Source organism: Carcharodon carcharias, chromosome 1, assembly GCF_017639515.1.
Source record: "Carcharodon carcharias isolate sCarCar2 chromosome 1, sCarCar2.pri, whole genome shotgun sequence".
Classification (NCBI taxonomy): Eukaryota; Metazoa; Chordata; class Chondrichthyes; order Lamniformes; family Lamnidae; genus Carcharodon; species Carcharodon carcharias.
Window position 1 is genome coordinate 147527230 of NC_054467.1, and position 18287 is coordinate 147545516.

Sequence of the window (18287 nt, forward strand, 5' to 3'; positions counted from 1 at the left end):
AAGTGCTGCTTGATAGCACTGTTAATTACTCCTTCCATCACTTTACTGATGATCGAGAGTAGACTGATGGGGGTTAATTGGCCGGATTGGATCGTTCCTGCTCGTTGTGTCCAGAACATACCTGGCCAATTTTCCACATTGCTGGGTAGATACCGGCATTATAGCTGTAATGGAATAGCTTGGCTAGGTGCACGGCAAGTTCCGTACCACAAGGCTTCAGTACTATTATCGGAATATTAACAGGGCCCACAGCCTTTGCAGTTTGCAGTGCCTTCAGCCGTTTCTTGATATCATGTAGAGTGAATCGAACTGGCGGAAGACTACCATCTGTGATGCTGGTGACCTCTGGAGGAGGCCGAGATGGATCATCCATTGACATTTTTGGCTGAAAATTGTAGCAAATGCTTAAGCCTTATTTTTTGCACTGTTGTGTTGATCTCACCCATCATTGAGCATGGGAATATTGGTGGAACCTCCTCCTCCAGTGAGTCGTTTAATTGTCCACCACCATTCACAGCTGGATGTAGCAGGACTGAAGTCAGAAGTATTGAGCCCACTACCACTTTTAGAGATTTTAAAGATTACATGAAACATTTATTAACAAACCAAAAGAAAACTTAAACACTCAAGGTTACAGTTACATTTAGTTTCATAACAGTTCTCAAAAGGTTTCTACTTAACTAGACTCCCTACACACCCTTTCCAGACAACAGTCCAAATCTATAAAACATCCAGCAATATTACCATAAGAACCTACTGTTGCTGTAAGGGAGGGAGTTAACAGCTTCTTTCTCCCTCTCACTTGCCAATGGAACACCAAAGGCTTTTAATAAAACCTTGGTTACTGGAACAGCAAACTTCTCCTCTGCAAGAGGAACAGCAAACATCTCCAAACTGCAAGAATGTAAATCACCATTTCACCTGGAAGGGATATCTGGGCTTTTTGACTGTGAAGAAAGAGGAGATAAATGGGCAAGTGTTGCATCTCATGCACTTGCATGGAAAGATGCCAAAGGAATGAGTGGCATTCTTGTTGGTGATTGAGGAGCATTCCAAAAGGACATTTCCCTCTGACACCCTGGTCCACTCCTCAATCACTCCCACCATCTCTTCCCTTTCCCATGGCACCACAAGCATTACTCCAAGCTTCCCATTGTGTATGATTTTAATTCTACACCTTCCTCTCATGCCAACAACTCTGTCCTCGGCCTCCCGCAGCTTTCCAATGAAGCGCAACGTAAACTCAAGGAACAGCACCTCATCTTTACATTAGACAGTTTGCAACCTTCCAGATTCAATGTTGAGTTCAAGAATTTCAGACCATAATCTCTGCTCCATTTTATTTCCTTATTCTTTGCAGGTTTCAGTTTTAGTCTTAGTTTCTCGTTTCTGCTTTTGGTTGGCAGTTGTTCATTATTTTGCTATTCTCACCTCCTCACAACGTATCTTTTGTTTCTTTACTTGTCCCATCATCACTCCCTTTGGCCCTACACCATCAGCTCTTTGTAACCTCTCCTGCCCTCCACCCTAAGAACAGATCTTCCATTTTGTTCTTTTTCCACCTTCCCCCCTTTCACTTACTTAACCCAGAATCACAGAATTGTTGCAGCACAGACGGCCATTCAGCCCACCGTGTCTGCACCTGTTCTCCAAATGAGCAATTCACCTAGTGTCATTCTTCTGCCCTCTCCCAATAACCTTGCACATTGTTCCTTTTCAAATAACAGTCCAATTCCCTTTTGAATGCCTTGATTGAACCTGCCTTCACCACACTCTCAGACAATGCCTTCCAGACCTTAACCACTTGTTGCATGCAGAAGTTCTTTCACATATCACTTTTGCTTCATTTGCCAATTACTTTAAATTTGTGCCCTCTCGTTCTCAATTCTTTCACGAACAGGAACAGTTTCTTCCTATCTATTCTGTCCAGATTCCCCATGATTTTAGGTACCTCTATCAAATCTCCTCTCAGCCTTCTCTTCTCCAAGAAAAACAGTCCTAACTTTTCCAATCCATCTTCACAGCTGAAGCTGGAACAATTCTCATGAATTTTTTCTGCACTTTGTCAAATGTCTTCACATTCTTCCTAAAGTGCACCACCCAGAACTGGAAGCAATACTGCAGCTGAAGACAATCTAGTGCCTTTTAGAAGTTCATCAAAACCTCCATGCTCTTATACTCTATGCCCCTATTAATAAAACCCAGGATACTGTATGCTTTATTAACCGCACTCTCAACCTGTCCTGCCACCTTCAATGACTTATGCACATATATCCCCACATCCCTCTGCTCCTGCAGCCCCTTTAGAATTGTACCCTTTAATTTATATTGTCTCTCCATGCTTTTCCTCCCAAAATGAATCACTTCACATTTCACCACTTTGAACATCATCTACTACCTATCCACCCATTCACCAACTTTTGACGATCTACACTACCCTCCACACAGTTCTGCCAAGTTTTATATCATCTGCAAATTTTGACATTGTGCCCTGTATGTCAAGGTCTTGGTCATTAATATATATCAGTAAAAGCAAGGGTTCCAACACTGACCCCTTGGGAACTACAAACCTTCCTCCAGCCTGAAAAACATCCATTAAACACTACTCTGTTTCCTGTCACTCAGCCAATTTCGCATCCATGTTGCTATTGTCCCTTTTATTCCACGAGCTATAATTTTACTCACAAGTCTGTTGTGCAGCAGAGTGTCAAATGCTTTTTGAAAGTCCAACAAAATTGTCCTCATTAATCCCATTAAGTCTTCAAAAATCTCCAGCAAGTCAGTTAAACATGACTTTCCCTTAAAAACTTCATGCTGGCTTTCCTTAATTAACTCACATTTCTCGCATGACTATTAATTTTGTCCCTAATTGCTGTTTCTAGAACCCTAATAAATATGTAACTTGTCCCAGTTGTAAAAAGGTCCCAGACTTGAAACGTTAAACTTTCGTCTCTCTCTCTCCATAGATGTAATCAGACTAAGTATTTTCTGCATTTCTGTTGTATTACTGCTGAAAAGTAGTTCATTTTCACCAGACGCCTACATTAAAACACATTCGTTTCATTGATGAAAACAATGAAGCCATTTGTTGACTTGCTGCCATTTTTAAAGCCCTTTAATAGTCTAACTGGTGCAGTTAGGGGGAGAAACTTCATAAATCTTTCAAAATAAGAAATAGTGAGGAGAAGGGTGGAGAGTCCAGATCAAGGGGAGCGCGCAATCGGCCCGGGGTTAACCTGCAAAACACCCGCACTCCAGGCAGCCAGTCAACCCATGAGAGGGCGGCCTGGACACAAGACAGGCCCACCAGCGTCGCCCACGGGAGCTCTGGTAGGAAACACCGAGGCTTCAGCTGCGGCCTTACCGGCCCCGCTCCGCCTCATTAGATAGTGCGGGGATACGGCGGGAGGAGGCGCCCTGCCCCGGCACTTACCTTGGGGCAGTCCTCGACCTCCAGCCTCGCCAATAACGGCAGCATCGCCGCGCGCTCCGCTCCCGTGCTCACCGCGCGCGCGTTCGGCCGTTGGGCTTGTCTGTCAACTTGGCCTCAGCACCAATAACCCAGAGAGTAAGGGAAATGTCAGTCAAGCTCCTCCTCCCATCTGTTCACCAACAGCAGCTTGACTTCATATGGAAGCCACATCTGTATGGATGTCGAATAAGAGGATCAGTTGCTGTTTTTTTTCTCTCCAGTGCTCCAACACCAGTTTTCCAACACTCCACGAAAAGGTTCAAACATGAAGAGCCACCGCCACTTTAAAAGGTACCAGCGGGCTGCCGTAATACAATACGAGTCTGTGCTTTCAGGAGAAAATGGGATAGATTTGGATAAAATATGAAACAAATTAAAATAGTGCCATATGTAGTTTACCCCAAAACAACCTCATCTTTGCTCTTGAACTGACAGGCTGTTCAAGACCCACTCCAGCATGCTTTTTTCCCCCAAAATAAACTTTATTCATAACATTTGTAAGGCTGCATGTGTTACCAACGCCACGCGAGATATGTAATTGTTTTACTACTATTCCCTGCTTGAACCTTACTCGTAGGTGCACTATTAATGGTAAACCGCCCTTTCCTGTCCCACTCTGCTTGTGTTCACTTGCATCACTACCCTTCTCCATTACTTTAACTTTTGTCTCTGGACTTCTAAATCTCCCTTCCCCCGCCCGCAGTTTAAAGTCCTATCCATTGTTATTCGCCAGGACACTGGTCCCATCCTGGTTTAAGTTTAGCCCACCCACAAATGCATCCCTAGAACAGTAGTAAAGCAGGGATCAAAAGGAAGGGAGGAACTTAAAACAACATCAATCACTAGAGAAAAGTGACAAGGAAAATTAATGAGACTAAACGCTGACAAGTCCTTTGGACCCAAAGGCCTGCAACTTAAACAAAGTGGTTGCCGACATAGTGGATGCATTAGTTCTAATCTTCCAAAATTCCCTAGTTTCTAGAAAGATCCAGTGGATTGGAAATCTGCAAATCTACACCTTTAGGAGGGAGTTAGAATGCAGGAAACTATAGGCCAGTTAGTCTAACATCTTTCATTCGGAGAATGCTAGAATCTATCATTGAGGTAGTAATAGCAAGACCTTTAGAAAATAATAATACAATCAGCCAGAATCAACGTGGTTTTGTGAAAGGGGCATCATGTTTGACAAATTTCTTTGAGTTCTTTGAGGATGTAACAAGTAGGGTGGATAAGGGAGAACCAATATGTGTAATATATTTGGATTTCCAAAAGGTGTTCAATTATGTACCACATAAAAGGTTACTGTGCAAGATAATGACTCATAGTGTTGGAATTTAAATATTAGCATGGAGAGAGGATCAGCTAACCAACTGGAAACAGAGTCAGAATAAATAGGTTATTTTAAGTTTGGCAAACTGTAACTAGTGGAGTGCCACAGCAATCAGTCCTGGGGCCTCAACTATTTACGATCTATATTAATGACTTGAATGAAGGGACCGCTTGTATTGTAGCCAAATGTGCTGATAATAAAGAGAAAAAGGAAAGCAATTTGTGATAAGGACACAAAGAGTGTGCAAATGCACATGCATAAGACAAGTGAGTGGGCAAAAAGTTGGTAGATGGAGGATATTGTGGAAAAATGTAGGGTTGTCCACTTTGTTAGGAAGAATAGAAAAGTAGAACTATATGCGGCGCCATATTACCCCCACCTGCCAGCCATTCATTCTTCCACTACTCCTAGACTCCTCCCCCCACCCCAGTCCTGCCTCAGTCTCACCCCTTCTCTATGCCCAACCTTGGTGTAGTTTGTGCTATAGGCAGCCGATATCACTCAATGACAGTGCGAAAGGAAGGCAAAATCAGTGTCTGCTGAACTCGAAGTCCAGGAAGAAGTCTGCCTTGCCAGGTGCACGTCATTTACATACAATTGTGAAAGCGCATGTGCTAAACTACTGCTTGTGGGGCATTTAATTTGGAGGAGGAACAAGATTCCGGTGTGTTGGCCTTTTAATAAGCGTTCATGAGATACAAATGAGGTTCCCGACATAGCTCCGCGGGAACCCGATCTGCCTTCAAGTCAGGATAACACGATTCCAAACTAATTTCCTGCTGTCAGGAAACTGATTTTTTGCCTCTTGCTAAATCTTGCTCCCCCACCTTCCACAATTCCCACTGCTGATGAGAGCGGAAGATTCCGCCCAAGGTCTTTAATTTAATAATTTAACTACTATTCCCTACGTGGACCTTACTTGCTGATGCACAATTACTGTTAACTTATCTGTACCTTCCTGTCCCATTCTGTCTTTACCTGCATTGATACACTTTTATGTTGCCTTGACTTTTCTCTTTGGATTTCTAAATCTTTCTTCAACTAAACCCTCCTCCCCTTTGTTAGTTCAAAGCCCTAACCACAGCCCATCTCTATGATTCGCCAGGACTCTGGTCCCAAACTGGTTTAAGTGGAGGCATCCAAACATAATGGCTCTCTCTTTCCTGGTGCTTGTGCCCCATGAATCGAGATCCCTTCTTTCCACACCATATTTTGAGCTGCACATTGAATTCTCTAATCTGCTCAACCCTATTCCAATTGGCATGTGGCTCAGTAACAATTCAGAGATGACCACCTTTGATGGGATTTAATTTGGATCCAGTCTTCCAACCGTCACAGCAGAACATCATTCCTAGTTCTACCTATGTTGTTGGTTCCTATATGGACCACGACAACTGGATCCTGCCTCTTGCACTCCAAGTTCAACTCCAAACCACGGAGTTGTCCTTAACCCGAGCAGCAGGCAGTAACACAACCTTCGGAGCTTCCAGTTGCAACTAAAGAGAACAGTGTATATCCCGCTGACTATTACCGTCCCCTATCACAACCAATTCCTTTTCGTTCCCCCTCACTTGATTGGCAACCTGCACCCTGGTGCCATGGAATGTTACCAAGAAGTTTCTACTATTTCTTCTATTGAATTTATCAAATGTAAACTTATATGCAGTTACAACAGTTTCATCCCCCTTCTCCTGAAGGCATTGATTTCTGTTGGGGTATTGTTCCACATGTGCTAGTTGCCTTTCAGTATGCCATTCAAGTAATTATTTTTCATGTCTGAGCCTTGGTAGTGACGAGCTAGTTGACTGAAAATAACATCATATTCAAACTGATCCAGTCCTAACAATGACATGTGCACTTTCAATTACATGCCACTAGATAGATATTAGGAGCACAAACCCTAGCTGATTTTCTTCTTAAGTCATTGGCATTAAAACTAATTATACTACACCTCTACGCTACCTTGGAGCAGCAGAGGGGAGGGAAAGGGATGGGTGAAGAGGCAAATGGCAGAGAAGGAAAAAAACACTTCCAACTGTCCAAAGCAGTGCCATCCTAGGAAGACTGTGGGAAGCCAACTTATAAAAACTTTAATAAAATTCTGCATGGAAAGCTGCAGCTCATGCTTAAAAAAATGAGGGTTCAAGTTATAGCTTAGAAATAGAGAATATATTGGAAGTCATGGGTCAAGAACATAAACAGGGTGAAGACTGTGCCAAGGGCAGCGCCTTAGGGAATAGTAAAATAGGGGATGAGGATAAAGTAAATGTTTTCCTCACCACGATGGGGCCAGATGCTGTTGAGGTGATGTCTAACCAGTGTCCCTTCCATGGACTGTTCTGAAATTAATGAGATTCTGGACTCATATTGTGGTATGACTAAGAATGAGGTTGAACTGAAAGTTGCATTCTGTGGAGGGGAGCAGTTGTCTCACAACCAGAGGCCAGATATGCAAAGCATTCCAACCAAACAAGAGCACATAACAAACATCACCAAAATAAGATGCGCAAAACGTCTAGCCAGACTATATGGTAAAGTGACCATGATGCACAAAGTGAGCAGACATCCCATTCAGTGAACATCAAAGAATGTATTTTCGCAGTGGTACCATAAGAAGCCTTTGTCACCATACAGATTATATGCCTACAGATGCATGAATTGTATGCAAAACTAGATAATGGTGCAGGTGCAAATTTCCTTCACTTTGCACATTGAACTGTATATACCCGCTGAAGTGGCAAACAATGGCGTGACCAACCACTGCCAAATGAACTGCATGCAATGACTAGGAGATTCTGTCACTGGAATCCATTACACTTGAGTGTCACTACAACAAATCTCCTAGGTCACCCCAGATATTTTATATAGTGGACATCACTGGTCCAGTGATCGCAGGCCTGCTGGTATGTAGGGACCTGTCCTTGGTCACCATTCGTGGCATCGTCAAGACAATGATGAAGCCCACAGACCATAGGGAGCGCCCTTGGAAATCCTGTGCTTAAGCTGGAAAAGTACCGCCTAAGTGCAACAGAGATCATGTAGCCAACAAGCTATGCATCACGGTCTGAATAGAATATGTATATCTGTTCCAAATTTGCAAACTTCATCTTAGTGTGGAACCTCTTCTGAATTACTGTTCAGCAGACAAGTGCAAACAATCCTTCCCAGTTATCACTCCTCAATAGTCCCAGGAGTACAATATGCCTTGATCGATAAAGAGGTGAATTTAAGAGCTGCTTGCAACTGGCAGGCAGGCAATGAATTACCAAACCTAAATGTTGGGCAAAAGTTTTGACTATAATAGTTAACCTGTTATATATCAACCAATCATATAAATGGCACAAGGAATCCAGTGGAAATTGTCAGCATATGTCCAGACCTGAGATTATATAAAGCATGAACACCAATGGGCATGGCAGCGCAATGAAACAGATGCCAAATCAGACCAATATCACAATCAGAAACACCGAGCAACCTATTGCTAGTAGAACATGGTCTAAGACTCAACTCGAACACAGCATCCCTACCAAAAATCAGCATTATGAAAACATACAGCGATCTCAAACCAAGTTCACTGTACCAAGTCTGGATGTTTACGTAAACTGCCAATACACTTCAGAGACTTATAAATTCATTGCTTGGTTAAATAGTATATTCAAGCACAATGCAATTTACTTTTGGTGTAATGTAAATGGTTTTTGATTCTTTAAGGATTACATTTTAATTTGGTAAAAAGGGGGATGTCGTGATGTACCTTTAAGGGGCATATCTTAAACTGCTGTCCATCACTAACCACCACAAGATAGGATGCATATAATCCCATGTACTCTGTAGACAGAACAGAGCATCAGCCCTACAGGTCAGATTGTCTACATAGCCTCGCGGTTATTATTGTATGTATATAGTCTTATCTTCAAATAAAGAACCAACATTTCAAAAACAAAAATACCTGGACAAACTCAGCAAGTCTGGCAGCATCTGCGGAGAGGAACACAGTTAATGTTTCAAGTCCGAATGACCCTTCAACAGAACTAAGGAAAAATAAAAGAGAGTTGAAATATAAGCTGGTTTAAGGGGGGGGTGGGACAACTAGGTGGAGATAACCAAAAGATGTCACAGACAAAAGGACAAAGAGGTGTTGAAGATGGTGATATTATCTAAGGAATATGCTAATTAAAGCAGGACAAGCAAGGTACAGATAGCCCTAGTGGGGGTGGGGTGGGGTGAAGGAATCGAAAAAGGCTAAAAGTAGAGATAAAACAATGGATGGGAATACATTTAGAAATAATGGAAATAGGTGGGAAAAGAAAAATCTATATAAATTATTGGAAAAAAAGGGGGGGATCAGAAAGGGGGTGGGGATGGAGGAGACAGTTCATGATCTAAAATTGTTGAACTCAATATTCAGTCTGGAAGGCTATAAAGTGCCTAGTCGGAAGATGAGGCGCTGTTCCTCCAGTTTGTGTTGAGCTTCACTGGAACAATGCAGCAGGCCAAGGACGGACATGTGGGCATGAAAGCAGGGTGGCGTGTTGAAGTGGCAAGCGACAGGGAGGTCTGGTTTATGCTTGCAGACAGACTGAAGGTGTTGTGCAAAGCGGTCACCCAGTCTGCGTTTGGTCTCTCCAATGTAGAGGAAACCACATTGGGAGCAACGAATGCAGTAGACTAAATTGAGGGAAGTACAAGTGTAATGCTGCTTCACTTGAAAGGAGTGTTTGGGCCCTTGGACGGTGAGGAGAGGGGAAATGAAGGGGCAGGTGTTGCACCTTCTGCAGTTGCATGGGAAGGTGTCGTGGGAGGGGATGAGGTGTCTCGGAGGGAACGATCCCTGCGGAATGCCGCCGGAGTGGTGGGGGGGTTGAAGGGAAGATGTGTTTGGTGGTGGCATCATGCTGGAGTTGGCGGAAATGGCGGAGGATGATCCTTTGAATGCGGAGGCTGGTGGGGTGATAAGTGAAGACAAGGGGGACCCTATCATGTTTCTGGGAGGGAGAAGAAGGTGTGAGGGCAGATGCACAGGAGATGGGCCGGATACGGTTGAGGGCCCTGTCAACCACCGTGGGTCGAAAACCTCGGTTAAGGAAGATGGAAGACATGTCGGAGGAACTGTTTTTGAAAGTGGCATCATCAGAACAGATGCAATGGAGGCGAAGGAACTGAGAGAATGGGATGGAGTCCTTACAGGAAGCAGGGTGTGAGGAGCTGTAGTCAAGGTAGCTGTGGGAGTCGGTAGGCTTGTCATGGATATTGGTGGACAGTCTATCACCAGAAATTGAGACAGAGAGGTCAAGGAGGGAAAGGGAAGTGTCACAGATGGACCATGTGAAAATGATGGAGGGGTGGAAATTGGAAGCAAAATTAATAAATTTTTCCAGGTCCCGACGAGAGCATGAAGTAGCACCAAAGTAATCATCGATGTACCAGAGAAAGAGTTGTGAGAGGTGGCCGGAGTAAGGCTGGAAAATGGAATGTTCCACATACCCCATAAAGAGACAGGCATAGCTGGGGCCCATGCGGGTACCCATAGCCACACCTTTTATTTGGAGGAAGTGAGAGGAGTTAAAGGAGAAATTGTTCAGTGTGAGAACAAGTTCAGCCAGACGGCCAGACGGAGGAGATTAGTGGTGGATGGGGATTGTTTGGGCCTCCGTTCGAGGAAGAAGCAGAGAGCCATGAGACCATCCCGGTGGGGGATGGAGGTGTAGAGGGATTGGACATCCATGGTGAAGAGGAGGCGGTTGGGGCCAGGGACCTGGAAATTGTTCATATGTTGTAGGGTGTCAGAGGAATCACGGATGTAGGTGGGAAGGGACTGGACAAGGGGAGAGAGAATGGAGTCAAGATAGCAAGAAATGAGTTCCATGGGACAAGAACAAGCTGACACGAACGGTCTGCTGGGCAGTCCTGTTTGTGGATTTTGGGTAGGAGGTAGAAGCAGGCCATCCGAGGTTGGGACACTATGTGGTTGGAAGCTGTGGAAGGAAGATCTCCAGAGGATATGAGGTCAGTAACAGTCCTGGAAACAATGGCTTGATGTTCAGTGGTGGCGTCATGATCCAGGAGGAGGTAGGAGGAAGTGTCTGTGAGTTGATGCTCAGCCTCTGCGAGGTAGAGGTCAGTGTACCGGACAACAACATCACCACCCTTGTCAGCGGGTTTGATGACAATGTCAGGGTTGGACCTGAGAGAATGGAGTGCACCAAGTTCAGAGAGAGACAGGTTAGAGTGGGTGAGAGGAGCAGAGGAATTGAGACGACTAATGTCACGCTGACAGTTCTCAATGAAAAGATCAAGAGAAGCTAAGATTCCAGATGGAGGGGTCTGGGTAAAGGGAGAATATTGGAGGCGGGCAAAAGGATCCGTTGAATGGGGAGAGGATTCCTGCCCAAAGAAGTGAGCAGGGAGACGAAGGCGGCGGAAGAAGAGTTCAGCATCGTGCCGAGCCCAAAATTAATTGAGATGACGGCGTAAGGGTATGAAACTAAGTCCTTTGTTGAGCACTGAATGTTCAGCATCGGAGAGGGGAAGGTCAGGGGGTATGGAGAATACACGGCCGGGGCTGGGATTGGAAGACGGACTGGGGACAGAGGGACAGGCAGGGGTGGAGGGTCCTGGATGTGTGTTGGTGTCGATGAGTTGGTGGAGCTTGTGTTCCTTTGCAGCTGAAAGAAAGAGACAAAGTTTCTTGTTGAGGCGTCGGATAAGACTAAGAATAAAATGAAACTGGGGGCACGCACAGCTTCGAAAAAGGGTGCGGCAGTGCTGCTGGAGGGAGAGGTCGCGTGTGTTCATATGGCGGCGCATGGCACTGAGTGTGGATCTCAGAATGCGACAAGAACAGCAGTCCAAGGAGCGTTGTATTGTCCCGCAGATACCTGTAATCCTGGGTGGGTTCGAAACATGAGGGATGGAACTTCAGTTGAAATCCACGTGGGGTAAGTCAGAGACGGAGACAGTCACTGAGGAAAGAAATATGGCTGTGAAAGCGGGTTTTAGTAACCACCTTGTTAAACACCAGGAGAGAAATGGAAAGCAATGAAGGTGATCAAGGCAAAAAAAGAGATACGAAAATCCTGTCGGAGAGAAGAGCAATACCCTTCAAGGTAGGCATTCCTTGAAGAGACGTGGCAGTCAATTAAACACTAAGATAAAAGCAAAAAACTGCGGATGCTGGAAATCCAAAACAGAAACAAAAATACCTGGAAAAACTCAGCAAGTCTGGCAGCATCTGCGGAGAGGAACACAGTTAACGTTTCGAGTCCGAATGACCCTTCAACAGAACTAAGGAAAAATAGAAGAGAGGTGAAATATAAGCTGGTTTAAGGTGTGGAGGTGGGAGGGGGGGGGTGGGACAAGTAGAGCCAGTGATAGGTGGAGATAACCAAAAGATGTCACAGACAAAAGGACAAAGAGGTGTTGAAGGTGGTGATATTATCTAAGGAATGTGCTAATTAAGGGTAGAAAGCAGGACAAGCAAGGTACAGATAGCCCTAGTGGGGGTGGGGTGGAGTGAAGGAATCGGAAAAAGCTAAAAGGTAGAGATAAAACAATGGATGGAAATACATTTAAAAATAATGGAAATAGGTGGGAAAAGAAAAATCTATATAAATTATTGGAAAAAAAAACAACATTATTGTTCTACCAATCCTTGTACGATTGATATGTTTTCTCTAAACAGAAGAATGCAAGTATATTGGTTATATTACCCTCTCTGCTGGGGAGGTGTAAATGAAGACATTCAATAATAGCTGCCTGCTCTTGAGCACGTGTTAGTCTTACTCAATGCAATACACAATAGGTTCCAATATAGACAAAAGCAAATCTTGCTTCTTATGGGCTGTATGAAGGATGGTCTCTCGGACGAGGCATTAGAGGGTCGCTGCATACCCAACACTAGTAGAACCACACTGTTCTGCATTCAGGGGAGATGTGATAAGCTGGGTAAATAACCAAAACAATTAGTTATAATATTAAGATTCTGACAATATTTGGACAAGAAATGAGAGCGTTTTTATGAAACATTTTTCTGCAAAACTATTTTGGGTGAAAGGAGAATAGCCATACTTTATGTCTGTGCAAAGACAGTCTTGTTGGGTTTGTGACTTTATCCTGTTACATTCTTTCCTGTATTTCTTGTTATTATAATGATGATGTATTTGAAGATGATTTATGTTGTTGCATTATGCAAACAAATGAAAAAGGTTTGCTCAACATTCTTCATGTAGACGGTGTTGCTCCAAATGGAGTTGTCAACATTGAATGTCTTATATAGTATGAGATTCTACCACCAACTATCATATATAAATAATATATAATATATAAATGATTAAACATAAATAGAGAAGCAGTCCTATCAGCTTATCTTGACATCCACTTGAACTCAATGGTTGTGTTGCAGCCAAATCGCAACCTGACACCATCTCCTAGTTTGCGTGATAGGATAGGCTAGGAATCCTGCGACGAGTAACTCATCTCCTGACTCCTCAAAGCCTGTCCACCATCTACAAGGCACGAGTCAGGCATGTGATGGAATACTCTCCACTTGCTTGGATGAATGCAGCTCCTACAACACTCAAGAAGCTTGACACCATCCAGGACAAAGCAGCCCGCTTGATTGGCACCACATCCACAGACATTCACTCCCTCCACCACCAACGCACAGTAACGGCAGTGTGTACCATCTACAAGATGCACTGCAGGAATTCACCAAGGGTCCTTAGACAGCACCTTCTAAACCCACGACCACCATCATCTAGAAGGACAAGGGCAGCAGATGGATGGGAACACCACTACCTGGAAGTTCCCCTCCAAGCCACTCATCATCCTGACTTGGAAATATATCGCCATTCCTTCATTGTCACTGGGTCAAAATCCTAGAACTCCCTTTCTAACAGCACTGTGGGTGTACCTACACCACATGGACTGCAGCAGTTCAAGAAGTCAGCTCACCACCACCTTCTCAAGGGCATCTAGGGACGGGCAATAAATGCTGGCCCAGCCAGTGAAGCCCACATCCCATGAATGAATAAAAGAAATATTTACAGCTACAGTGAGCTCAGTTTGTCTGAAGTGGGAAGAGAGATGAGACATGGGCCTTAGGGGCCATGGGCACCAATTTTAAATATGTACTTGAGTATGTATATACCTTGAGTAATGGGTCTATTATATTTTTATTTCAAAAATAAGAACAGAAATAACATTATTGATATTTTTCAAGTTGTTTTTCGAGCTGGAACTGTGCTGCTGTTTGCTATCAGAAATCAGCGTGTAGTTGAACATAAAACCACCCTTACGTCCTTCCTTCCCGTATCCTGCATGTGCATGTCTTGCAAAATTTTTGTGGCTCAGCTCCAGTTATCAAGTTTTCTGTGTTCGATTAAGATTGTCTGGTCCTCCCCCCCCCCCCCCAGCGGCTGTCTGAATTGATTGAGTTGGTCCCGTTGGAAGTTCGATTTGTGTATCTCTGCATTGAAAGTATCTGGGGGAAGAAGTTAGGGTTTTTATTGCCAGCTGAACTATTAAGCGGGGCGAACTGGGAACTGACATATTTAATTTCTCATTGTTACAAAGGAGGGATTTCTGCTGAAAAGACGTTCTCCTGTGGTGTACATTTCTGCTGCTATGGACACAAGTAGCTGGTAAGTCTCTGTCTCTAATTCCAAAGCAATAATAAATAAAAAAGTATGAAAGGACAGCCCTTTCTACTGTGCAAGAAATCAGCACTCATTTGATTTGTTCTCAGCTCGAGATGTTTAAAAAATCGAGTTTAGCTTCTATCACATTTAAAGGTGAAAAGCACAATCTTTGAGAAATGATTTTCTGCTGGTTAAATACACAGAAAATGAAATAAATTATGTTGGATTCGTCCTTAAATTACGTAGACCTGGCATAGCAATAATTAAAATGATATTGAGGTCTATTGTTCTCTCTTGCCTCCCCTAAATTACAATTGTCAGTCACCGTTTCATAGGGAGACGTTATTTACTGAGCATTGTACTGTTTTTTTTCAAATTCTGAAGCTAGTACCAGCGAAAGAAATGATTTGCTTGCGATTGATAATTAACAGAGTTCATGGATTCAGTGACCTTTTGGTATGCATTTACTGCAAGATTTAAGTGAGCGGAAGTAGGAACTATCATAAAGTGGGGATTTTTAGGGGGGAGGAGCTCTATTTTTTAACACACGAGTATGTGGTGATTTTTCAGGGGTTTTCTAAGGTTTGCTAAAAGCTTTCCAGAAAGACAGTTGTCAATCCAAAAGCTAGTTCACTGTGTCGGAGTTGGAAATTTCCACTTATTATTTGAAAATATATGCCTAGAATTTCATCGAAATGGACGGTATTGGATCAGCCGTCCGCCTGATATTCAACTTCATGTGCAATTCAGGTGGTTGATCTCATGCTGCCCGTTTTGGGCCACAGTCTGAAACCCTCAAACTGTTTAAATACTCGGTTATTCAGACACCAGATGGATTGCTGTCTTCTTTCCCCACAGTGGACACTATTTGTATTTCCAATTTTCTTCTTGCCAGAAGGCATTGCTACATTAAATTATGGTTCAACGGGTGGGAGGAGCCCTCTGATACTTTGCCGGTTCATTATTCTTGATGCATAATCCGAGACTTGAATGTCACTGGACTTTTTAGCTGTCGGAGAGGCGAAATTACAGCCAAATCTGATCCTGAAATATCAACCTTATCAGAAGTAAACAATAGCAGGATGCAGGAATACAAAGACTAGATTGTTCTGCCCCTATTGCCCACACCTTGTCTTAATCAAGTAATTTAACAATCACCAGGAATTTGTGCAACTCAGTCTGTATTCAAAGAAAGAAAAACTTGCATTTATCTGGTACTTTTTATAACCTCAGGATGTGCCAAAGTGCCTCATAGCTGATTGAACACCTGTGAAGCGTAGTCACTAGGAAACAAGATAGCCAATCTAGATCCCACAAACAGTGAGATAAATAAATATCGAAATAAAAGCAAAATAGTTCAGATGCTGGAAATCTGAAATAAAAGCAAAGTACTGGAAACACTGAGTAGGTCTGGCAGCATCTGTGGACAGTTAAACAGAGTTAAAATTTCAGTTGAACGTGACCCTCTTCAGAATTGAAGGAAGGTAAAATGTGATGAGTTTTATGCTGTTGACAGGGGAGAGAGGGAGGAAGAACATGAGGGAAGGGAAGATAGGGTGAAAAGCGGGAGAAATTAAATGACAAAGATGGTATGGAACAAAAGGCAAAGGGAGTAGTAATGGTTGTAGGGGAAAACAAAGCATTTGTCCAGAGTGAGTATGAATGGCAGAATAATGAACAGCCATGTCTGGAAGCAAAACCTGAAAAACAAGATTAAGACCAGCATGTGACAAAAGAGAACCAAAATGGGAAACAGAATTCATGAACTGAAATTGTTGAACTCAGTGTTGAGTGCAGAGACTGTAAAATTAGAATATGATGTGATGTTCCTTGAGCTAATGTTGAGCTTTAGTGGAACAGTACAACGGGCCAAGGACAGAAATGTGAATGTGAGAGCAAGGTGATGAATTAAAATAGCAAGCAAATGGAAGCTTGGGGCCACACTTGCGGTCTGAATGGAAGTGTCCTGCAAAGCAGTCGCCCAATCTGCATTTGGTCTCCCAATATAGAGGAGACTGCATTATGAGCAGTGAATATAGTCTGCTAAATTAAAAGAAGTACAAGTAAGTCATTGCTGCACCTGGAAGGAGTGTTTGGAACCTTGGACAGTAAGGAGAGAGGAGGAAAAAGAGCAGATGTTACACCTGGTGTGATTGCATGAGAAGGGAACAAGGTTTTCAGGTGATTGAGGAGTAGACCAGTGTGTCATGGTGCAACTGATCCCTTCAGGATGCTGACTGGGAGGGGAAGATGTGTTTGATGATGACATCATGCTGGAGATGATGGAAATGGTGGAGGATGGTCCTTTGAATGTGGTGGCTGATGGAGTGGAAAGTAAGGTCCAGGGGAACCCTAACACATTTCGGGGAGGGAGGGGAAAGGGTAAGAGCAAAAGTGTGGAAAATGGGTCAGTTGAGGGGGAGAATTTTCCATTGAGGAAAAAGGAAACATATCAGAAGTGCTGTTGTGGGAGTTTGCATCAGCAGAGCAGAGACTACGGAGAATGAGGAAGTGGGAGAATGAAATGGGGTCTTTACAGGAAAAAGAGTGTGAGGAAGCGTAGTTGAGGTAGCTATGTTAGTCAGTGGACTTATAATATTAGTAGACAGCCTATCCCCAGAAACGGAAACAGAGAAGTTGAGGAAGGGAAGGCAATTGTCAGGGATGGGCCATATGAAGGTGAGAGAAGAGTGGAAATTGGAAGCGAAGTTGATTTAAGTTTCCCAGTTCTGGCAAGGACAGGAAATGGCACTGATACTGTCATCAATGTTGGGGGAACGGGGTCTGAGTAGGACTGGAACAACGAATATTCCATGTACCCCACAAAAAGACAGACATAACTAGGGCCCATGTAGGTACCCATAACAACATATTTTATTTGGAGCAAGTGAGACAAGTTAAAGGAGAAATTGTTCAATGAAAGAACAAGTTCAGCCAGGGGAAAGAGGGTGGTGGTGGATGGGGACTTTCTGGGCCTCGGTTCAAGGAAGAAGTGGGGAGTCCTCAGACCATCTTGGTGAAGGGTGGAGGTGTAGAGACATTGGACATTCATGGCAAAGAGGAGGCGGTTAGGGCTGGGAAACTGAAAATTGTTGAAATGATGTTGGGTGTCAAGATGGATGTAGGTGGGAAGAAACTGGACCAGGGGAGAAAAAATAGGAGTCCAGATAGGAAGAAATAAGTTCAGTGGGGCAGGAACAGGCTGAAATGATAGGTCTATTGGGACAGTCCTGTTTGTGGAATTTAGGAAGGAGCTAGAAGCGAACTGTTTGGAGTTGGGGGACTGTGAGGTGGGAAACTGTGGATGGAAGATCTCCAGAGGAGATGAGGTCAGTGACAGTACTGGAATTAATGGGTTCAGGGGAGGCAAGAAGAAGTGTCTGAGAATTGGCACTTGGCCTCTGAGAGGTAGAGGTTGGGACACCAGACAATGACAGCATAACCCTTGTCAGCAGATTTAATAACAATGTCAGGAATAGACCTGAGAGAATGGAGTACAGCAAGTTCAGCCGGAAACAGGTTAGAATGATTGAGGGGAGCAGAGAAATTAAGACGACTGATGTCATGCCGACAGTTCTCAATTAAAAGACCAAGGGTGGGTAAGAGGCGAAAAGATCCACTTATCATGGGGTGGACTCAGTAACTCTCGTGATTTTTCAGTGCCTAAGTAACTGTCACTGAACAAATAAATAAATAAATGTTGACGTGGACGTTGGGGAGATTTCCTCTGCCCTTCTTTGAATAGTGCCGTGGAATCTTTTACATCCACCTGAGATGGCAGGCAGGGCATTCACATGTTGCCCACTGCACATAAAGGGATAGGTTGGGCAAGCTCTCAACACGATCT

At 43.7% G+C, this 18287-nt stretch overlaps 2 protein-coding genes across 4 annotated transcripts in view; one reads left to right on the forward strand and one right to left on the reverse strand.

The window, feature by feature from the left end:
- The window catches only part of commd8 (COMM domain containing 8), a 43534-nt gene extending 39910 nt beyond the window's left edge, over positions 1–3624 (reverse strand). The window contains exon 1 of the mRNA XM_041213839.1: positions 3434–3624. Within this exon, the coding sequence (XP_041069773.1) occupies positions 3434–3478 (45 nt within the window). The 5' untranslated portion in view covers positions 3479–3624. The remainder of the gene's footprint in view (positions 1–3433) is intronic.
- The window catches only part of atp10d (ATPase phospholipid transporting 10D), a 320634-nt gene continuing 305595 nt past the window's right edge, over positions 3249–18287 (forward strand). For 2 of the 3 annotated variants that reach the window (XM_041213766.1, XM_041213726.1), the window contains exons 1-2: positions 3656–3763; positions 14376–14443. The gene's annotated coding sequence lies outside the window, so the exon portion shown is untranslated. Of the gene's footprint in view, positions 3331–3655; positions 3764–14375; positions 14444–18287 lie in introns of those variants that run through there. The other variant, XM_041213647.1, reaches the window with a different exon arrangement.